The sequence below is a fragment of the Antennarius striatus genome, chromosome 5 (genome assembly GCF_040054535.1).
Source record: "Antennarius striatus isolate MH-2024 chromosome 5, ASM4005453v1, whole genome shotgun sequence".
Classification (NCBI taxonomy): domain Eukaryota; kingdom Metazoa; phylum Chordata; class Actinopteri; order Lophiiformes; family Antennariidae; genus Antennarius; species Antennarius striatus.
Window position 1 is genome coordinate 12,119,630 of NC_090780.1, and position 22,738 is coordinate 12,142,367.

General features: G+C 39.6%; 2 protein-coding genes across 6 annotated transcripts in view; one reads left to right on the plus strand and one right to left on the minus strand.

The window, feature by feature from the left end:
- slc6a11a (solute carrier family 6 member 11a) overlaps positions 1–17,172 on the plus strand; it is a 30,370-nt gene extending 13,198 nt beyond the window's left edge. For 4 of the 5 annotated variants that reach the window (XM_068315353.1, XM_068315355.1, XM_068315354.1 and 1 more), the window contains 11 exons: positions 326–413; positions 2,043–2,175; positions 3,789–3,923; positions 4,072–4,175; positions 4,431–4,555; positions 6,346–6,458; positions 6,591–6,728; positions 8,014–8,116; positions 10,339–10,439; positions 13,171–13,341; positions 16,745–17,172. In XM_068315353.1, coding sequence (XP_068171454.1) covers positions 326–413; positions 2,043–2,175; positions 3,789–3,923; positions 4,072–4,175; positions 4,431–4,555; positions 6,346–6,458; positions 6,591–6,728; positions 8,014–8,116; positions 10,339–10,439; positions 13,171–13,341; positions 16,745–16,894 — 1,361 coding nt within the window. In that variant the 3' untranslated portion in view covers positions 16,895–17,172. Of the gene's footprint in view, positions 1–325; positions 414–2,042; positions 2,176–3,788; positions 3,924–4,071; positions 4,176–4,430; positions 4,556–6,345; positions 6,459–6,590; positions 6,729–8,013; positions 8,117–10,338; positions 10,440–13,170; positions 13,342–16,744 lie in introns of those variants that run through there. The other variant, XR_011035418.1, reaches the window with a different exon arrangement.
- Positions 17,173–20,136: 2,964 nt separating this feature from the next.
- ppil1 (peptidylprolyl isomerase (cyclophilin)-like 1) lies at positions 20,137–22,732 on the minus strand. The gene is made up of 4 exons (XM_068315997.1): positions 22,560–22,732; positions 22,174–22,328; positions 20,733–20,801; positions 20,137–20,425 (listed from the first exon to the last, which is right to left on the minus strand). The coding sequence occupies exons 1-4, from the start codon at positions 22,613–22,615 to the stop codon at positions 20,205–20,207; spliced, it is 501 nt and encodes a 166-aa protein (XP_068172098.1). The 5' UTR covers positions 22,616–22,732; the 3' UTR covers positions 20,137–20,204.
- Positions 22,733–22,738: the final 6 nt, after the last annotated feature.

The window sequence follows — 22,738 nt, forward strand, 5'->3', positions numbered from 1 at the left end:
AAGAGTTACACAAACACTCAAATTTAAAAGCCGGCACCCAATGCTAACGCTGTCAATGTAATGTTTAATAAATATGCTTATTATACCCAATTGCTATGGAGAGTTATGATGATAAAAGAGGTTTTGTGAGGTCAAAGTGACCTTAACCACTGACTCCCAAAATCTAATGAACCAACTTAATCTATATTACCTGAAGGCATTCCTAGTATAATGCATTGGGATAATTGGGTTATTGAGACTTTTTTGTTTCTAGTTGAATATATTTTCATTTATTTACGTACCCTTTGATAGATTGCTGTGTATCCTTTTTTGTTTTTTTCCTCAGAATTTTGTGTTGAATTTGACCAAAAAAACTTGTCATCCAACTGGACAGTGCCTGAAAATGCAACTACACCCGCTACAGAATTCTGGGAGTAAGTGTAACTCAAACTTGTATAGCCAATGCCATGTTTTAAGAGAATAAACGCAAAATGTGCTGTAGATCTCTTTATATTATATGTTTCTCTTTCTTTATCCTCTTCATCAATTTGTGTGTTGCCTACTCTTATTAAAATCAATGGCAATCAACAATTGACTGCTGAACTCACTCGACCCCTCTCTTGAGTTCCCACGGTCCACTTTTAAACAAATTGCAAGATGTACATTGAGTCCATGACAAATGTATTCTATGACTTATAATAGATATAATAATTCAAAGTCCATCTGTTGTCATTATCACTTTAGCAAATGCAGCTACTCCATTTACACACTGATATAATGGGTGACATTGTGCACCTTAAAAGCTGGAATTTGGCAATTGACACAGAGGAGTAGAAGTTAAAGGAGTAGAGGAAGAAAAACAATCACTCCCCTTTTTTCTGCATCTGGGTGTAAACTATACTGCTAAACATATCTGCTGGTGTGGACATTTTTTACACTTCCAGAGGACCAGGAACCAACCATTTAAACTGAATGAAATTTGAAAAATGTAGACTTCGTATATGACCTTGAAGGATGTCTTTTGGAATATTAGATCATTCCAGAAGTTCAATTGTAAGGTCAGGCACTGATGTCGGCAAGAAGATCTGGCCCACAATCTCTCTTCCAGTTCATCCCAACAGTGTTTGTTGGGGTTGAGGTCAGGGCCCTGTGCAGGTCAACTCCTTCCACGCCACACTCACCAAACTATTGCTTTATGTACCTTGCTGTGTGCCCCAGGGGCTGTCATGTAACAGAAAAGGACGTTCTCCAAACTTGTACCTCAAATTTTGAAGTCTACATTTATTCAAAATGTCTGTGTATACAAAAGCTGTGAGATTTCATTCCCTGTGAGATTTCATTCCCTGTGAGATTTTATTCCCTTGAACTACGTAAGGGTCCTAGCCCAACCGCTGAAAAAGGCCAACACCATCATACCTCCATATTAAGGTGTGCCCCAGTACTTTTGTACATAAAATGTATTTCTGCAGGTGTGTCATGTGAGCAGTAACTTTGCTTTAGATCTAATAATTAAAACTCATCATACAATAAGATAGTCAGTCCCATATTCCAACACTCACTTGTAAAATGAACTGTTAATTGATTGCAGTAAATCTGAAATCGTCCTCACTCCACCCTGTCTCTTCTGCTGTTGCTGATATCTTTAACTTAAAAAAAAAAAAAACATTCATGCACATTGACTGTATTACTCGTGTGTCATTGGCTGACCTATCACATGCCTTAAATTAGTGATGCATGATATAAGTGCCTCTTTCAATATGATAAGAGTTGTATCACACAAAAAGGCATGTGAATTAATGCTAAGATTTTTTTCCCATTTGGTAAGTATGCAAGGTAATACGAATACTGTATATGATAATTACTGTTTTATTTCAAAGATGTTCAAATAATATAAATTTCCACCTGAAAAAAAAAAAACTTACAACAGGAATGTGGTGTAATGAACTATACATAGCAAGCTTCTTTATTATGTTATGACATCTTTCAGTAGTACTACTGAGTTATTACTATTGTTTTTGCCTGTCCTTTTACTGACGTTCTTTTGATACTGTGTTGCTTTTCAGAAGACGAGTATTGGGTATATCTGAAGGCATTGAGAACGTTGGTAACCTGAGATGGGAGTTGGCCTTGTGTCTATTACTAGCATGGATCCTATGCTATTTCTGTGTTTGGAAAGGAGTGAGATCCACCGGAAAGGTAGAAGTTCTCCTTCGGAGGTTGAAACTAGTTTTCTATTTCTATCTATTTTTGGATCTGAGGGGGGATTTTGTCAAACGGGACTTGTTAAATGCTGAATTATATTTTTTGTTTAAAAAGTAGAAACCAAAAATCTTCAATAAACAGCCTAAATCAAAAATTTCCAAATGTAATGTGCAAAAATGACAGAGAAAGATTCTCAGCAGTTGTCAAAGACTCCATATGGCATTAACATCAAATCAGGTTTAAATACACTCAGTAATTAATCACATGACGTAAAAAGATTAACTTCAAGTGACAAATTCAAGATGGCTGAACACACATAAGCAGAGTCCTGCAATAGTTCATTGAATAGTGAATACATGTTCACCATTGCTGATTCGAGGGGGAGAGAGGTCTTTGGGGGACAGGGGTATGAGATGAGAGTACTGATCACAGAACGGAAACATGAAAGGTGTGGTTTATTCTGAAGGAACAGGTAACTGAAGCTTGTAGGTGACTGGATTGACCCTGTGGACAACCTTAAAAGGACCAACATATCAAGGAGCAAGCTTGCGGGAGTCCACTTTATCCATGATAACCCACCCGAACAAGGTCATAGTGGCCACTGGAGGCCAGAAAAGTCCCAAAATCATAACATTTATGTAACTATCTTCCCCCGGAGTCCAGGATTTAAGGAGATTTAGAGGCAGAGATCAATTGCATAATTTAGCTCTGTCTAATCACCAGAATCTAAGAACTGAATCTCTTCTTGCCATGTGCAATGTCATCACGTGAAATACTAAGCCAGGTGGGCTTTTCATGTTCTTTTATGCTACTATAGCAATAGGTAAGCACAAGAGCTGTTCAGTTGCTGGTAATCCACAAAGAAACTTCAATGCCACGAAAACACACTCGACAAACTCCACAAACTTATAGTAATACTTGCTTCAACCTGATCAATGCTACTTGTTCATATAGGCAAGTTTCATTCATAAAAGCATCAAATAATAGTATGATGAATACCGCAGATGCAAACAAATCCCATTTAGCAGATACAGTAGTTGTGTATGGAGACCTTAACAAACTGGAATTTATCAGTTGTGACAGAATTAGAATAAGCACCTTCCCACTAGAGCTTTCTGAGTCTATATTGTAGGTTAAAATAAAAAAACACAAGTAGAAAACAGAAGGCAAGCATTGTGGTAGGTGATGCGAAACCGTTGCATAACTTCTGTGTCAGTCTCTAGAAGTCCTGCAGCTAACAATCCCATTGATCAAATGTCTGAATTTACTCATTAATTAATGATGGGGTATATTGTTACAGTTAGTGCTAAGACAATCCAGGAAGTCCAGGTGGAGTACACCATTATAGCTTCATGACTCAATAGATACCAAATCTCACTAATAAACCTGTCATTCATCAGGTGTTACTTTGGTAACAACAGAAAAAAAAAATCAAAATTATTTAGTCTGGAAAAGGTTTTATTTGACTTCAGGAAAGTTTTTGACTTCACTATTTATAACTTTTTTCTCCCTCCACAAACTACCAGCATAAAAAAATAGCTGGTGTGTAGCTGTTCTTTGATGATGACTCACAACTTTAACAGCAGTCCTTCGCATTCTGTTGACAGGTAGTTTACTTTACAGCCACTTTCCCCTATGTCATGATGGTGGTTCTGTTGGTTCGTGGACTCACTTTACCTGGAGCTATGGACGGATTAGCTTTCTACCTCTATCCTGACCCAACAAGGTTGGTGGACCCTCACGTAAGTAATAAAGTCAAACATTTAACATGAACTCTTAGTCAAGCTTCCTCCTCAGTAGCCTCGCACCTGTAGAGCAAACATGGACAGAACTCTTTTGTTCAACAGTTTGGAACTTCTCTGACAACTATTCTTTGAATTACCAACTTAGGTTTGGATGGATGCAGGAGCTCAAGTTCTTTTCTCTTTTGGGATTTGTCAGGGCAGTTTGACAGCCCTTGGCAGCTATAATCAATATAACAATAATTGTTATAAGTAAGTGGTCTCTATTTTTTGTTATGTTTTAAATTCATATACTTTTTGCAGCATATTAGCTGATATGATCTTCATTAGCAATTACTAGGCTATCTATTTTTTCCAAAATAATATCAGACATTGTAAGATATACCCATAATAATTTTCAAACTGCAAGATTTTCCTAAAAATAATTGGGGTTTGGGATGTGTTATTTTTTTCACGCTTTCTTCACAAATTATGACATTTTTATAATTGTACTTTTTGTTTCTTCAGGGACACATTTGTACTATGTTTGGTAAATGGAGGATCAAGTTTTGTTGCAGGGTTTGCAATCTTTTCGGTTCTGGGTTTCATGTCGTATGAACAAGGACTGCCAATATCAGAGGTAGCTGCTACAGGTAAGACCAACATATAAATGAGTGCTACTATGGTCAAAAACATTGTGCAGTTGTGTGGTTACACCTGCTGTTTTAATTTGAAAACTTCCAGTATGATAATGAACAGCAGGAATCATTGTCCATTCTCCAACTTTGATGACCATTGGGCATTGGGTACTATGGTGAATGTGTATGGAGAGGCTCAGTCATCCAGGTCATGGTAGATGTGTTTTGGATAGTCAATTAGACTAGTCAAAGCTTGGAGACATTTCATCTCTCACCCAAGAGGCTTCATTAGTTCTGGATAGCTGCTGGGGAGATCCATATGTTTATCCTTGTTGGAGTGGTCCAGGCTATTAGGTCATTATGAGTGTTGTTGAAACCCAGTTATATAGGGAGTATGCTTGAGTAATTTGTTCCTAACACTCATGCAAATGAGACTTTAGCTTCCTGGGGAGGGAACCCAATATGCATTGTACCCAGAAGAGAGATAACGGGGAAGGCTTCCTCCTTTGTTGAGGAATGGTTGTTCCAGTTCTCTCAAACCACATCTGTCTTCTTTGGCCAAGATGTGTACATTGTTATCTTCAAATAAATGTCCTTCAGGTGCAGATGCACCGTTGAGTCCTGCTCTGAGGAGTTTGATCTCTTGCGTTATGCCGTCCACTAGTGAGGTGGTTGTACCAGTATTCTCCCTAGTGAACATGTATCGGCAGTCCTCAATGCACTGAACTACACGCCACTCATTTTGTATCTGGGTGTCTGGTTCATAGGGTGAAACAACCTCTGTCTCAGGGTATTGTAAGTCTAAAGTCTACAGGGATTTACAGTATGTATTGAAGATCTCCACTTCAGTTTAAGTTCCTCCTCTCTAACAACTTTCTTTTCTTTTCCTGTTTCTCTTTCTAAGATATAAATAGTTCTCAGTGTTTTGGATCCTTGAGGGCAGAAGATGAAGGTCCTCAGCTTTCACTCTTGTGCTATTCACATGAATTCCTGTCCACAGTCTTTTCAGTGGTGACCCCACCCTTCACAGTTCTCATGTCAGATGAAGCCCCAAAGTCTGAAAAAATGTTATCTAAGTTTACAAAACATTGTCCCTGAAAACGTAACCTCTGCATAGAAACAAAAATGTAAATGTAAAGAATTTTTAATTCAAGAATTACATGTGATACAATTTTTTTTATTTTTAAAGTGTATCAAAGTTTAAAATCAAAAGCCAGACTTTATAGTTTAACATTTTAGTTTTTCTATTACTTTTTTAAGTTATGAAATGTGTTTGCCTGGATTCAGCACCACACAAGCTTGAAGTCATGCTAACATGGCATCTTTGTTTCACCTGTCACTGATCATCTCCCTTTGTATATAATCAAAGTAATGTCATTCTTTTTGTATGTCATTTGTCTGTGTTTCTTCTGTTTGTGTTCTTGTCTTGTGTTTTCCTCCTGTTTTACCTTATGGTTTACACAGTGTGTTAATGGTTTGTTCTTCCTCCAGATTGCATATTTTTTCTTGGTCATTTAGATATATTCCAGCTTGCTGCTTCTGTTGTCATTTTTGTAAGCCATCGCTCATCTTTTATTTTCTGTTGTGAACTGCAAAACTAAACATGAAAGAACACTAAACCCCTTTTTCAATGGTCCTTGTCCTGGTTGTTTGGTTCATGTTAGTGTTTGATTAACTGTTTTTCCACCAAACAACAACCTTTGGTTGCTGAGTGTATGTTTCTTTTAATACAATACTACACAAGAAAAACAATACCGTTGCTCAGTTCATGTAAACTTGATTAAAAATCAACTTCTCATTCACAGGTCCTGGATTGGCATTTATTGCTTATCCACGTGCAGTAGCCATGATGCCTCTACCTCAAATATGGGCCATATGTTTCTTCATCATGGTCATTTTGTTGGGTGCAGATACCCAGGTGAGGTAAAATCATTGACAGCATTTAGCAAGTAGAAATTATCAGATTAATTACATTAGTTCTATTGACTGCTAAAATACTTTTTTTAAACTGAATTATTTAAATTTACCCTCTGATCTCTGTTTCTGGTAGTTTGTGAGTCTGGAGTGCCTGATGACTTCAGTGACAGACATGTTCCCAACCGTGTTCCGAAGGTCTTATCGACGAGAGCTGCTGCTGCTTTGCCTCTGCTGTGTTTGCTTCCTTCTTGGCCTGCTTCTTGTAACAGAGGTTAGAACGCCACTTAATCTCTCACAAAACTGTCACTCATTAGTCTGCTTACAATTTCAAAAAAGTTGTCTTTTGTACTATCAAATTAAGATCAAGACTGTCTTTGATAACCGGTGGATGGATAAAAGACCATCAAAACACAAACCCAGTGTTGAACAATGGACATGCCTGTATTTTACTTAGGAAAGGAAGAGGGAATGGGGAGAAGTAGGGGATTTGGGGAGGCGGCAAGGCAGTAGAAGGTTCCAGGGAAAGGCAGACATTAAATATTCTAAATTGCACTAAATTGTAGTTTTTTCAAAAAAATTTCTGGTCTCAAAAATACTAAAAAATAAGGAGCATAATAGTAGTACTCTATTTACAATATAGAATTATCTATCATTATAAAAGTTAATAAAAAGAAAAGAACTGACATGCCACCAGTTTTGAAAGAGATATTTAAGTGATTTCTCCAAACTAGAACATTGAGAATACATTAAAAACAACTAGTTTTTCATTGATACAGAAAGATGACTAAATGTTTTCATTACATGGGAAAATTTGACCAAATGTGTCAAATTAGTTATTGTGTTGAAATGAGATTACGTTGAAGAATGTACTGTACATCTGCCAAGATGCAAAGGAAAGGTTTATTTTCCGACAAAAGTACTCCTACTGACCCCTAGAACTTGGATTAGCTTGCTAGATAAAGAAATTGCAGTAATCTAATAATGAAAATATATTTAAGTTCTTACTTTATTATTCAGCTCTAACTGTAGAGAGCAAAGGATGGGAAAACAACATAAATGTTATGTTTAGTTAATTTGAAAACATAATGTAAAACCTAGTGCAACGAGACACCCTTGAGCAAGGCGCTGTCCCCCTTACAAGTTGCTCATATGGGCGCACCATGAAGGAGCTGCCTGCCACTCTACCTCCCCTGCATGCTTACAGGCCCCCTTGTGTGTGTTTGTGTGTTCAGGGCCTGTACACACATATGTATGCATGATGATATTCAACTAACTGGAGTGTGCCACTAATTTCCCTGCGGGTATAATAATCTGTATATAAAGAAAACAAAACAACAACAAAAAATAAACAAAGAAAACCCACATATATTGTAACATAATCAGAACTAAAATTTTTGAAGCAAAATAAAAGCCACCACATAAAAACTCCCTGCTAAAAAGAAATACCTTCGGATGAAAAAAACAACAACAAGCAAATACTGTCTTGTTTGAAGACACGGGTATTTAACCTTACAGAAGATTATGTGCATGACAACCAGTTATTTTTCTTCATGCAGGGAGGCTTATATTTCCTACAACTTTTTGACCACTATGTTTGCAGTGGCAACAATCTTCTCCTGCTGTCAGTTTGCCAGTCGATAGCTATTGGATGGATATATGGTAAGTTATTATGTTTATCATGTTTATCATCATGTTTGACTCAGATGATAAACACACACACACACACACACACACACACACACACACACACACACACACACACACACACACACACACACACACACGTATATGTATGTATGTAGAGGTCCTTACTACATGCACACAAACATGAGGGGACCTGTTACTATGCAGATAATAGTGAGATGTAGAGTGGAATACTCGGTTTAGTAGTAGTAGTAACCTTATTAATCTCTTTAGGAGGTTCCGTCAGGGAAATTGACATCTCCGTCGCACTACACACAGCACAGCAAGCACACAAAAGCACACAGAAAAAGAACACAGAAAGAAAGGGCAGACTGCAGTAACTATACTAATTGAAATTTTTCTTTGTATGAGTATGAAGAATATCAGACAAAAAAACCCCTGTTCTTATTAAATCAGAATGCCTTTCTCCTCTCCTCTATAACTGCTCCTAGTTTACCTGAGGACATTTTAATCAAAGTGTGAAATGGGTGGCAATAGCTCAGTCCACAGGTCAGTCCATACGGACTGGGGACAGGAGGGTGGCCGGTTCAAGGTCCATGTAGGCCAAAAAGTGGACCAAAGAGTTTGGAGTGGGAACACGCAGTTGAGTGGAGAGACAATGGCAGTGGAGAGACGCGAGTTCACCTGAGCACTTGAGAAAGACATCGTCCTCTTACAAGTTGCTCATTGGGGCGCGCCACCACTCATGCTTACATAAGTGTACCTAAAAATTTCATTGGTTATAAAATATTGTTAAAGCTTCATGATTGGTGTTAAAGTGGAGCAGGGTACACCAGGTTGTACCCCGTCTCTCACCCATAGGCAGCTTGGATAGGCTCCAGCATAAGCCCATGACCAGGATCTGAATGAACAAATGAATGAATGAATGGATGAATACTTTACTGAGTGCATAATCCTAGTATTTTATTGAAATGAAATGAAAAATATGAAGCATTATTTAGGGAGTGTTTACTGATGATTAGCTCTTGGTTTAATTTGTGTTTTTTGACATTCACATGTGTTCCCTCCAAAACTCTAGTTCAAGATTTTGTAAAAGAAATGAATCCAACAGTTCTATGAAGACTCTGAACTTATTACCTTAACTCTGGTTAAATGTTTCTCAGAGGGTGTACTCTACATTAAAGCGGATTCTGAGTAAGCTTTATTAATTTGTGTGTGTGTGTGTGTGTGTGTGTGTGTGTGCGTGTGTGTGTGTGTGTGTGTGTGTGTGTGTGTGTGTGTGTGTGTGTGTGTGAGAGACAGAGAGAAAAATAAATTCATGTAAAATTTTACAAATACAGTGCACCCTTGTTAGTCAGTCAGTCATCTTCAGATTACCACCGCTGTATCCGCCGCAGCGGGTCACAGGGAGCTGGAGCCTATCTCGGCGGCATAGGGCGTGAGGCGGGGGACACTCCGGGCATGACGCCAGTGCACCACGGAGCCACACACAAAGACATACAACTGTGCACACACACACTTATTCCTATGGGCAAGTTGGAACGACCAATCAACCTGAAGCGCATGCTTTTGGAGGTGGGAGGAAGCCGGAGAGCCCGGAGAGAACCCACGCAGACACGGGAGAGCATGCGAACTCCACACAGAGTGGGACTTAAACCCGGGTCCGCCGTGTTGTCAGGCGGCAGCGCTAACCACTGCGCCACCGTGCCGCCCCCACCCTTGTTACTCGCGGTTAATTTGTTCCAGGACCCATACGCAAATAATGAATTCTGCGATATAACGGTGAACTATTTATCTTATTATACGGTAATCTAAACGTTTATGAACCCTCCCCATACTGATATTAAACCACCTTCTATCTGTATTACCTTTTCTGACACTCTTTTCGACTGTTTGAAGCACTTATGTCTCACAGAAGTGCGCTGCATTCGGAGATCCACGGAACATAGCGCACTTCCAGATGCAGTCAGCCAATAGAATGCGCGTACGATATCACGTGACTACCAACTAAAAATCCGCGATGAGCTGAAGTTGCACGTGTTGATACGCAAATGCACGAGAGATTACTGTAAAGAAAAAGTAATCTTATTTGAATAAATAGGGGTGTTATATAACTTAATAATGACCACACTTAGCAATATCAAATATATTCACCAAAACTAGTGTATGTCCAGTATTCTTTTTAAGTTCTACAATTTGAAGTTAAACATTTTGATCCCATTTCTTTTTGTAACTAGGTGCCGACCGTCTCTACGACAATATTGAAGACATGATAGGTTATCGTCCTTGGCCCCTGATGAAGTTTTGCTGGCTTTATATTACTCCCACCATTTGTTTGGTGAGTGAAATAAAATTTCTAATACTAATGTTGAAGTCTGTAATTTGTTGACTGCCACATCAGCTCATGTTGTAAGTTGGTCTGATCAAGAAACACAGGCCAGTAACTATAGTGTATGTACAGTACATTCTTCTTAAGAAATGGAGCTAATTTGTCAGGGTGATGAGAATGGAAATTGATTCTTGAAAGGCTGTCATTCATAATTTGATAAGCACTGTTTCAATCCAATCTGTGTTGGTAAATAGCATCAAAAATTAAGAATCTTTCTTAATGCACAATTACAAGGAATATTGGGGTTTTGCGATCTTCCTTCCATAACATCATCAGAAAATGTTAAGGGAGGACCTCAAAACAGCACTCAATGAACCTATGAATTTTATTGCCACACACTGGGGAGTCAGAAAAACACAACACAGGATAGTTTGGGGGAAGCTTGCAGGCTGCCAGTCCCTATAGAGCCTCCTTGGAGATTCTTGGATTCGACTCAGCCAAGTCAAATAGGAGAACACAGGGAGTTGAGGAGCAGCTACAGAGAAGCCACCAAACAACCCAAGAGAAAGCCAGACAGGTGATACGGACAGGGTTGACATTGGAGATGTGGAATGTTGGCAACTTCAACGTGACTGCTGTAGCATTTATGACCTTCTATACTTGGAATGGCCAATAAACCTCGGTACCAGCTTCTTGGACTACAACTGAAGAGGTAATTCCTCCATAAATAGGTTGGAAAGACACAATTTTTGACCAACTTCATAGGTGGGGGCCTTGATGTGGTATTGGTTTGCTGGGGCCCAGTACTCAGCAGAACATACGAGGGAAGCCCTGGCTTGTGTCCAAGTCCTACAGCAGTGTCAGAGGAAGGCCTGGCCCGATGGTCATGAAACCTCTTTCTCGAGGATTTTGAGACCATTCAACGACAAATTGTCTCCATATTCTGGTTCTTCCCCATGATTTTAAGCATTGGATTATGGATGGAAACCCAAGGACGAATTGACATTGGCCCCCATCAACATGCAAAACTTCTACCAGACGGAGGTAAACGGAGGTCCTCGGTCAGAAGCCACATCAACTGGGAAGCTACAGTGTGCAGAGGGAACATAAGAGGACTAATTTGGCAGCCTCCTTGGCCAAGGGAAGCTTGACCAGAAGCACAAAGTGGGCTAGTCCAGGGAGATGTGGGACCAGGGACAGTGAGGCACAGGCAGAGGCCTGACAGGAAGGTGTGTGCCACATCAGCACATCAATTTGTCCTTGAAGTTCATCTGTTGGTGGTTTGCATAATAAACAAGCATAAGAACCAGTGAACCAGGAAATAAGTTCCCAACTGCCATAGCTAGATACCAGGGCCAGACCAGCTCTCCAATGGTCAACAGGAGAAAGTCATCTGAACACAGTGCTTTGCATATGTGGCAGCATAGCAGAAGGGTTAGAGTGCCCACACAGAGGGGGAATTGCACAACTCTAAAAGGTCAATAATGAAAGCTCTCAGTGCTGAATCACACGATAAAAAAATTTTTTTTTAATAACGCCACATTTCAGAAATTATTTTTTTAGTTGGTCATGACAATTGATGTCTTGTCCCTGATGGGTAAACACTTTCCTTTGGCTGATCTGGAGGAGAATGAGTTTGACTATGCCTGATTGTGGGACTCTTTAAATGTTCTCTCATTTGAACATATATATATACAGTGTGTGTGTGTGTGTGTGTGTGTGTGTGTGTGTGTGTGTGTGTGTGTGTGTGTGTGTGTGTGTGTGTGTGTGTGTGTGTGTGTGTGTGTGTGTGTGTGTGTGTGTGTATAATTTCCACAGATTGCTTGGATACTATATGCCATCTTTCCCTCTATTACAATAGAAAAATGTGACAAAGAAAAATCCTATTCATTTTCTATATTAGATAGATAGATTGATAGATAGATAGATAGATAGATAGATAGATAGATAGATAGATAGATAGATAGATAGATAGATAGATAGATAGATAGATAGATAGATAGATACTTTAATAATCCCAGAGGAAATTGCACATATCCACTGCTCAGGCAAACACCAGGAAAAACAAAAACAAAACAGGACATACTACAAGACATACACAACACCAACAGACACATGTAGCATTAACAGTACATATACTAACATTTTTAAAATATAAACAGTATTAAAAAAAATCCAAATCCATTTAACCGCGTGCTGACCTCGCCACCTCCCCCCGCTCGTCCTGAGAGTGTCATTGTACCCCCTGATAGCATGGGGCACGAAGGAGGACCTCAGCCTCTCTGTGGAGGAGCTGTGTGACAGCAGTCTGCCGCTGAAGGTGCTTCTCTGCTGGGAGAAGGATCAATGGATGCAAAGTTTAATTCACAAAGCAGTTCCCTGTCATAGTCTTTGCATCCGTACAACACGGAATGCAATTGGACACAATAAACGCATAAATTCATCCTTCCCAAGATTGACCTTGAACTTATTGTAGTTTTAAACTGATGGGTTGAGAAATCCTGATTGAAGTTTTTAATAAAATCCAACAATCAAACAGGTCCTCTAATCACTGATTGTGACACAACATAATGGTTTATCCATACTGTGACCATTATTTCTCTGAAATGGGAAAGGCATTTTTTAAAATGCCATGGTGTGCTTGATATGAATAATTAATAATTAATAAATTAATAATTTGTTGCTAATATGAGCTTAAACTTTGGTATGAAAAACCTGAACTGTGTTTTTTTCCTGTTAGGGTACCTTCATCTTTTCAGTTGTGAAATACAAGCCTCTCAAGTTCAACAAAACATATGTTTACCCAACTTGGGCTTATGCCTTGGGCTGGTTCCTTGGACTGCTCTGTGTTCTCCTGGTTCCTTTGTGGATCATCTTTAAAGTGACTCAAATGAAAGGGACAGTATGGCAGGTATGTATGAAAACAAATATTGCGACAGTAAGCATCTTGTGTTATTTAGAGCTGAATGATTTCTCAAGCAAATCACGAAAAGTAATTTCAAAAACATTGTCAGTAAAACTTTCTATTTACGTTTCTTTAAAAAAAATCAAAGTTCTGTTCTTATATCTTAAAGACAATGACTGCCTTCATAACGGTTGTCGAATGCAAATGTCCAATGCAAATGTGATGGTTTTCATATTCTTTTTAGCTAACAAAGTTTGTGCAACACGCAATTCAAATCTGTCAACTTGAACTCAGTCTTTGAAGGAGTCTTAAGTAGCCTCATAATGATGTAAAATATGCAGAAAATGTAACTGGACTTTTCTTACTAAGTGCCACATTTGTGTTTAATGGCATGATGTGCTGTTCAGTAAAAAAAGAAGACATTAACTTTTATTTCACAAAATAATATGAAAAGTTGGAGAATTTTTTTTTCTGTGTACAGACAATTCAATCCAGATTTTATTATTTAACAGGTAAGCCTGCTGTTTTGTTTGGCATCAAAGAAATCATGCCCTAGAGCAGGCATTACCAAACGGATCTGGACAGAGTGATGGTTCTGTCCTGACCCGTGACCACTCCATGATAAATTCACAAAAGTACATTTTCTTGGAGTATTTTTTCTGACAGTCGCAGGCATAGAAGGCGGGCGCTGCTACTTGAGTTAATATGGTAATACACTCAGTTTTGCCAATCAGATCGTTTGTTTAGCCTGCTGTTGGGAGGGGGCGTGTGAGTGTGAAAGGTGAATGTTGAGCGGGAGTTTGTCAGTTTGTGATAGTTAATGATTTTGGCTGCATGTGTTCAACAAAGCTCGCCAAAGAAGTCCAGAGTTGTCATCCTTGTCTGCATGCACGATACTGGTGTCAGTGTCATTTTACAAAGTTGGCAGAAGCCAATGTGTTGCCTTTGTCAAGAGGCAGAAATATTGGCGGATGCACTGATTGGGGGCATGTTCATTTGGCATTCGATCAGGGCAGACACTTTGAATCCAAGGTGTTCTCAGCCCTCCGTGAGCGGTTAGGCATTCAAAAAACACGCACCACACCATTAGAGCAATGGCCTAGAGCAGTGGTTCATAACCTGATCGAACCCTTGGGGTTCGGTGAGTCGGTCTTAGGGGTTCAGCGGACACGGAGGTCAAGATGGTGTGGTGTGCAAGGTCAAGGTGGTGTGCAGGGGGTTGCTGTTGTTGTTCATGATAGCCTTAACTTTTGACATGGTCCTCCTCTCCAGAAGTGTATCCACAGAGTCCAGGCCCATCCCGACCACTGAGCCCGCTCTGCGGATGAGTCTGTTCAGACGGTCCATATCTCTTTTCCTGGCCCCCCCAACCCCAACACACAATGGCGTATGACAGCACACTGGAGACTACGGACTGATAGAACGTGAGAAGGAGCTTAGGACAGATGTTGAAGGAGGCCAGCCTCCTCAGGAAGTACATCCTGCTCTGCCCCTTCTTATACACATAGTCCAAGTTGAGTGACCAGTCCAGTCTGCTGTCTAGCTGCAGTCCCAGGTACCTATAGTTTTCTACCACCTCCACCTCACTGCCTTTGATGATCACTGGCTGTGAAGAGGGAGGTGCCCGGCAGAAATCCAGCACCATGTCCTTCGTCTTGGAGACGTTGAGCTGGAGCTGGTTCTGTTGGCACCACTCAACAAAGTCAGCCACCAATGCCCTGTACGCCCCCTCATCACCCTTCCGGATACATGCCACTATCACAGTGTCATCGGTACTTCTGTACGTGGCAGGTATCCGAGTTGTGCTTGAAGTCCGATGTGTAGAGGGTGAAGAGAATGGGGGAGAGAACGGTGCACTGTGGCGCCCCCGTGCTGCTGGTCAGCATAGAAGACAACCAGTCCCCCATATGGACGTACTGGGGTCTGTCCGTTAGGTAGTCTGTAATCCAGCTCACGAGGTAGGGGTCCACAGCCATGGAGGTCAGTTTGTCCTGCAGGAGCCAGGGCTGGATGGCGCTTGAAAAGTCAAAGAAGAGCACCCTGACGGCACAGCCCCCGGTGTCCAGGTAGGAGAGCATGCGGTGGAGGAGGTACAAGACAGCATCGTCAACCCCAACCTTGGTCTGAGTTCTTTCGTTAATCCTCCAGGATGATGACAAGCTCCGAATTCAGCCACTTGATGTGGTTTTTTACAGAAGCGGTGGTATAGGCGTGCATGGAGTCACAGATCAAGAGAGATGGCGAAGCGTGAAAAAAGTCACCCGGTCTCTTTACGTGAACCGGAACAACCAGAACTGATATCCTGGAGTTTACATGTTGCGTCGTAAGCGTGTCTCTTCGCTGACGCCATTGTCGGGGGTCTTTAGCCAAACAAATGTGGTTAACAGCATACCTGCGCTACAGTACCGGCATATACTGATACCAGTACCTACTGGAGGTGTGCTGGAGCCTCGCGTCATGTTCTCTAATTGGTCCATCGCTGCCGGTGTACGTAGTGACGTAATACGTCCTATGTTGGCAGAAAATGGTCGATCTGGCGGCGCGCTGACTAAAGTCTCACAAAAACATTTTTTCAGATTTTGGAACTCAGTGTACACATAAGAGGCTTAATGTTAAAAGAAATTTTAAGGCTTTTAAGCGCGTCTTATAGTGCGCAAAATACGGCACCTACATATTTATATTTACAAGGAACGTTATTAACCGGTTCAGGAACTTTATTTGTTTGTTCTAACCGGTTCGGGAATGTCAGTTTATGGGTGGAACGCAAAATCGGAAACGTTACAATTCCGTTTCTGTTCGGAATGAGCCGATTGGCAAAAAATTCTGGTTCAAAGCCCTGCTTGAAGCATAGGCCCTCACTTCTTTAGGCTGGGACATCTTTATGAGAAAAAAAGGGTTAATCGACTCTGTGTACGCTTTGTAATTAATTTTTTTTAAATTCTGAGATTTGTGTGTTCTTCAATCTCACATTAAGGCTTAAATGTATTTGTCTGGGTCTAATTTTATTTATGGTAGAAAAGCTAGCCGTGCGCTCAGTTAAACATATCCTGCATTTAAAATTGACAATAAATGTTGTTGAAACCACAAAAATGTGGACATAAAGACATAAACTGGACATAGGTTCGGACCTTTTACTAAGAGGAAATTTTAATAACTGGACCTCTGTGAGTTTTAATTGAATACCCCTGCCCTAGAGCATAAAAAAGCAGTAAATGTCAAAAGTTGATAAACTATTGGTACTACATCACTCATAAATCAAAGCAATGAAAACCTAAAAGAATTTATCTTTAGCATTTATCTACCAGTACGTATTTTCTTAAGGTATCACATGTCTACTCTTATGGATCAACATGTGTCACAAATTATTTGGAATTAATTTTATTGTTTTGTCACCACACTGTTTTTACAGAACCTTCGGCAGCTTTGTCACCCTACAAACAAGACACCCAACAAATCAAAAGAGCCTGAGCAATTTCCTTTGAACCAAGACAACAGTCTCAGATCTGCTGCCAGTGAGAGCAAGCCAAGTAGTGGAGCTGAGATGGAGATGCAACTGTGACAAACTGTATGTTTTTGACACAGATATAAAATGTAGCGCAAAATTTTTTAAATGTTTGAGATTTTTTTTAAAAGGCTGAGCATTTGTAAAGTGTAATGATGGGCAAAACATTTTTAAACGTTTCAGCTTTAGTGGGTTTCCATATCAAGTGAACAACATGAACAATACATTGTGAAGTTTTGGGTACAGGACGAATTGATAATTGACAGGTTTTTAAAATCTGCAGCTTCTGCAGCCGTTTTGTGAGTGTGTACATATGTGTCCTTCGATAAAGAACAGTGGAAAAAAAAGTTTGTGTGAGTGTGTGTGTGTTTACTGTTTTGGAAATTACATATACTAGCGGGAACTTCCATGGAAATTCCACGATAAAACAATAATATCAGACTTTGTTTTTGTTTCCTTTTTTTCCTTTGCCGTTACAAGAAAACAAACTTCTGTGTCCGACGAAGCCATAACAGCTCTGTGTGTGGGGGATGGACAAACACAAAGACAAAGGCCACTTAGGCGTTACGATCCGGCCATCAGGGTAGATGCCGACTTCATGACTTCAGTCCTGGTAAAATAAAGCATCAGGGGTTCCCCACACGACAACTAGAGGTCCTTCACAATCAAAGAATATAAACCGTTATGTTTGACGAAGCCAAAACGGCTCCGTAAGTGAGAGACTTGGACAAATGCAAAGACCGGAGCTAATTCGGCTAGCGGCCCGAACTTCCAGTTAGACGCCAGAAGCATGACAGCGTGAGGTTTTCAAGTGAGCTTATTCAAATATATATACACTGCATATATACAGTGGTACCTCTCTTTACGAATGTCTCTACATACAAAATTTTCTACTTATGGAACACCTCAACAGGACAATATTGCCTCTAGTTACGAAAGAAATGTCGAGTTACGAAAGTTAAAAATACAGTATGGGCTGCTTCTCGAAGGTTCCCAAAGGTTCCTGAGCACAACACTCTTATAACTGCTCTGTTATTGGCTATTACCTAGCATCTTCCTGGCATCCCATTGGCTAAGAGGGACCTCTATGTGTAGCTAGATAGGTGTCTATGCAGTGTCCTCGTCAACTTTTAGAGTATTCGCTATGGACCCCAAAAAAGTAATTGAAGAAACCAGGAAAAGAAAAGACGAAGAAAAGAGTTTTTTTGTTCATACAAACAAAGCAAGAGATAATAGAAAAGCATGAGAAAGGGATGCGTTTGGTTGATCTCACCAAAGAATATGGCCGTAATGCATCTACAATCGTCACGTTATTAATACAAAAAGAAGTTTAAGGAGTTTAAGGCATCGCGTGGGTGGTTGGAGAAGTTCAAAAGGAGGACTGGAATTAATTCTGTTGTCCAGCATGGTGAGATAGGAGCGCATGAATCAAAGAGGGCAAAAAACAATGAGGACAGCAGTTATAAGGTAAATGACCATGATTTTTATTTTGTTTTTTACATTATGCACAACTCTTGTGTAGCAGTTCTTTGCATTGTGTTACTTTTTTAGTTTTCTTCAAATGATGAGTCCACTCTTGTGTGATCAACCTCCAGCCGTTTATTCTGGCAACACACAAACCATGTGCGAATGGCGATCACAATCCTCATCAAATTGCCTCTCAGCTGCAGTCATTACCGACTCACAGAATTAACATAAAATGAATTGACTGAGCAGTCATTATCAATGAACAAACAAAAATAAAAAGTTTTCCCTACTAAACTAATATTTTTGGTGGATGCTACATACCTGGCAACACACAAACCATGTGCGAATGACGAGGGAAAGGACAACTTAAATTTAAACTGTCGCGGTGAAGCACAACGTTAGACAAGACCTTACGACTGCCCCCGCTATTTATCTAGCCTCCAACAATGAAGATTGATCCCACCCGCTACAGACACATACCTCTCTCAGCCACGGTCATTACCGACTGAGGGTCTCCAGGTAGTCAGCACACCACCACCAGAGTACCATGGGGGGAGCTCTAACAATTTATCAGCCAATGAGAAGTGGAAACAACCAACTACACTACACTTGGAACGGATTAGGGCATTTGCATGGAAAACGCCTCTCTACTTACAAAATTTTCTACTTATGGAATTTCTTCCAGAACCAATTATTTTCATAAGTACAGGTACCACTGTGTGTAACATAAATACTGTATATATATACAGTATATAAAAACAGATAGAAGAGGAAGGAGTGTGTTAGCGTTTCTGTGCATCTACTCACTCTGCTTTTTTATGTATTTATTTATGGAAGTCTTAGGTTTGATTCGCATGTTTGACTTGGTAAAAGTTTTACACCGGATGCCCTTCCTGACACAACCCCTATTTATTTATCTGGGCTTGGGACCGGCACAGTAAGACACTGGCATGTGCCCTTTTGCAGCTACAAGTAGGTCAGAGTAAAATTTTGAAATCAGGGTGTCACGGGATGTTTGCAGTCTAACTGCATTGGGTCTTGTTAATGAATGAAATTGTCCATTTAAAAGATTTTTAAAGATTGTTTTCTGAAGATGACAGATCACCTTGTTCTCATGCACTAAAAAGCACTTTTGTATTCTCATGAGTTACTTTGTCTTTATTTCTGAATTATTTCTAAAATAAAATATTTACTAGAGTGATGTGAGTAGATTAGGCAACTACAGTGATTTATGGAGAAGTAATGAAAGGACATCACCAGTTATTGAAAGGTGATTTAAAAAAAAGGTAATAAAAACTACTGCACCACAAAAACTCTTTACAGTCCATCCATCTTCTCATCTTATCCACAGCCATTTATCCACCTTGCAGGTCATGGGTCTGCTAGTTTATTCTAGCTGGCGATGAGCAAGAAGCAGGTTACACCTCAGATGACATGCCAGCTCATCACAGGGCCACATGAAAGACAAGACAAACATGCACCCTCTCACCTACAATCAGTTCACCTAAGCTGCATGTTTTATAGGTGGGAAGAAGCTGGAGAACCTGGAGAGAACCCACACTGATATGGGGATAACATACAAACACAGAAACTAACTGAACCCAGAACCTTCTTACAGTGAGGCAACAGCGCTACCTACTGCACCACCATGCCACCCACTCTTTACACTGATAAACTTTAGTTAAAATACATTATATTTGTTTTCTGAATACCTCGGAGATATCCAAAACAGAAAGCCATGCATTAAAGCCCAAGGAAATCTATGGACCATTTCCATCAGGATGTGCCAAGAAAGAATTTTTGTTGTGATTATTAATAAACATGAGATAGAATGAAATATTTAACAGGTTTATTTAAGAAAAATCAGTGTAAAAATATGTATTACTACAGAGGTTTTTGATTAATTCAGTACATTTGTTCTGATCATTTTTATATCATCAACTGGCCGATCATGACTGTTTGTCTCCACCATCCCAATCCGGTTGAGAACTCCAATCCCCTCACATACTCTTCCAAAAATGCTGTGTTTTCCATCCAACCACTGAGTCGGTCCAAGCGTGACAAAGAACTGGCTTCCATTTGTGTTCGGTCCAGCGTTGGCCATTGCCAGAATACCTGCACCTGCAAGAGACACATGAATGAGAGTTGCAATTTTTATATTTACCCTAAACACATTCACTTTTGAATAATATCTATACACCAACATTAATTGACTTATCTGAATATTATATTAATTTGATAATATTATAAATTTAACCAAACTAAACCATAATTGCCTATGTAACATTCCAACAGTATGAATCGCCTTTGTGATAGAGATAAATTTAAGGATGCAATACTGATTTTCTTACTAATTATGTCCAAGATTCCAACCTACATTTATCTCCTGTACTTAATCATACTCAACTATTTTTTACACCACTGTTACCTGTGAATTTCAATTCTGGGTGCAACTCATCATCAAACTGCTTCCCAAATATGGAGGCACCACCGCGACCTGTGAATATAAGAACAGTCAGTTAACATCGGGTTTACTCTCGCATGAAGTCACTGAGCAGGCTTCTTGTTTCAGGTAAAATTTGGTTTGAAGATCTGAATCACTTTTGATGCTTTGAGATGCAAAAACAATGAAAACTTCAGAGGGCATTACTTTTTCACTACATTTGGAAATTATTTAATCTTTTGTCGGTCTTTCTCAATTTCAGCCTAATCACATCAGGCCCAGTATCAAGTGGAACTATTCCTCCTTATTCCGCTGTTCAACTTAACGGTTTTAAAACATATTATAGTCTTCTTTTTTTTTCCTTTCCATGTGTTTAACACCTTCAACATTATCCTTAAAGATTACATAAAATACATTTATTGAAATTCTTTTTATTTTTAATTCAGCCCTGCTGTGACTTTAACAAACGCTGAGGAGGAGAGGAGACTCATTATGCATTAAAGATTATTCCATAAACATGATACGACAGGCTGGACTGTCAAATCCATAGCATAGACTTTTCATTGTAACAGAAATACTCCAATGCACTGCACAACAATGTTATTAAACTTAAGATGATGCACTTCTCATTAATGATAAGCTTTGTTTGATAGATTTTTATGTATCACTACGTTCAAGTCTTCATCATAAGGAACTTCAGTATTTTTGTATTGAATTACATTTTGCTCCCTCCATCGCTCTGATGCCATGCCTGTTACAATTAACTTGTGTTATCACCAATTAGCTTTAAACCACTTTGAACGGACTGCAGATTCAGCGTCTACAATGTGAGTTAACTGTATGCAGGGTAATGCACATGTTCAGATCCAGCAACTTGGCTGGAATCTGTAGGGAAAGCATGCTGTATCTTAATGCATTCTACAGTATATTTCAATAGAACTACAGTTCGAATAAGTTTGTTCTTGTTTCTTTGGTCATAATACTGGTTTGGGATATGCAGTAGCAGCTTGTGATGCAGTATTCCATCATAGAGTCAAGACTGCATTGAATGTCAGTCAAAAGGTCAAACCGTTTCAGTTTTCCTGTGCAGCATTAATAATCAAGTATGACTGTATCTGTTTATATTTAGTTGATCAAACATGATGTCATTATCACTCATCATATTGGAGCATTTCAACATCGTCTCTCCATTATAATACTTCCTATTAAACCATAGTGGATTCAATGAAAGTTTTTATCGAGATTATTAAGACATCTATCAATAGCCATAATACGACCTAGCTAGTTGCAGTGTTTTTTTTCTGCAGAGTAAAGAACATGCCATTTCCTCAACTCTGTCATGTTATATATCTGACAGAGTTGAGAAATCCACCAATGACGGCTTAATATGCTAATATTGTAAAAAAAAATTTTAATGAAATCCCACCTGTTCCGGTAGGGTCTCCTCCCTGCACCATGAAATCTTTGATAATTCGGTGGAACTTTGTGTTGTTGTAGTAGCCTCGTCTAGCCAGTTCTGCAAAGTTCTTGCACGTAGTTGGTGCATGCATCCAATACAGCTCAACCACAACCGTCCCCATCCTGAAATGCATGATGACCGTTAGTATCTAGAACATATGATTAGCACAGCTTCTTTGTTTGCTTTTTTTTTTTTTTACAAACGTTGAGTTCAATCTGAATGTCTTTGACTGTTAGCTACGCTAACTAAACCTTAGCTGACCTAACGGACCTTCCACATTACTGTACTGTGAGCTCAATTAGCTGGGTTAGCATGATACGGCCACTGTTAGCATTCGGCTAGTAAACACTTACGTTGTATCCAGAGCTACTTTTGGTGGCTGCCATGTGTCTGGCGGTACCCCTGACATCACTGCTCAAAACAGCTACACTGAAGAATATTTAAACCAAAAACTGTTAATAGAATAGCACGTGTGTTGTAAGTATAACTCGTTCAATTCATTTCTTCTTCTATGGTAGATGTTCATTTGATC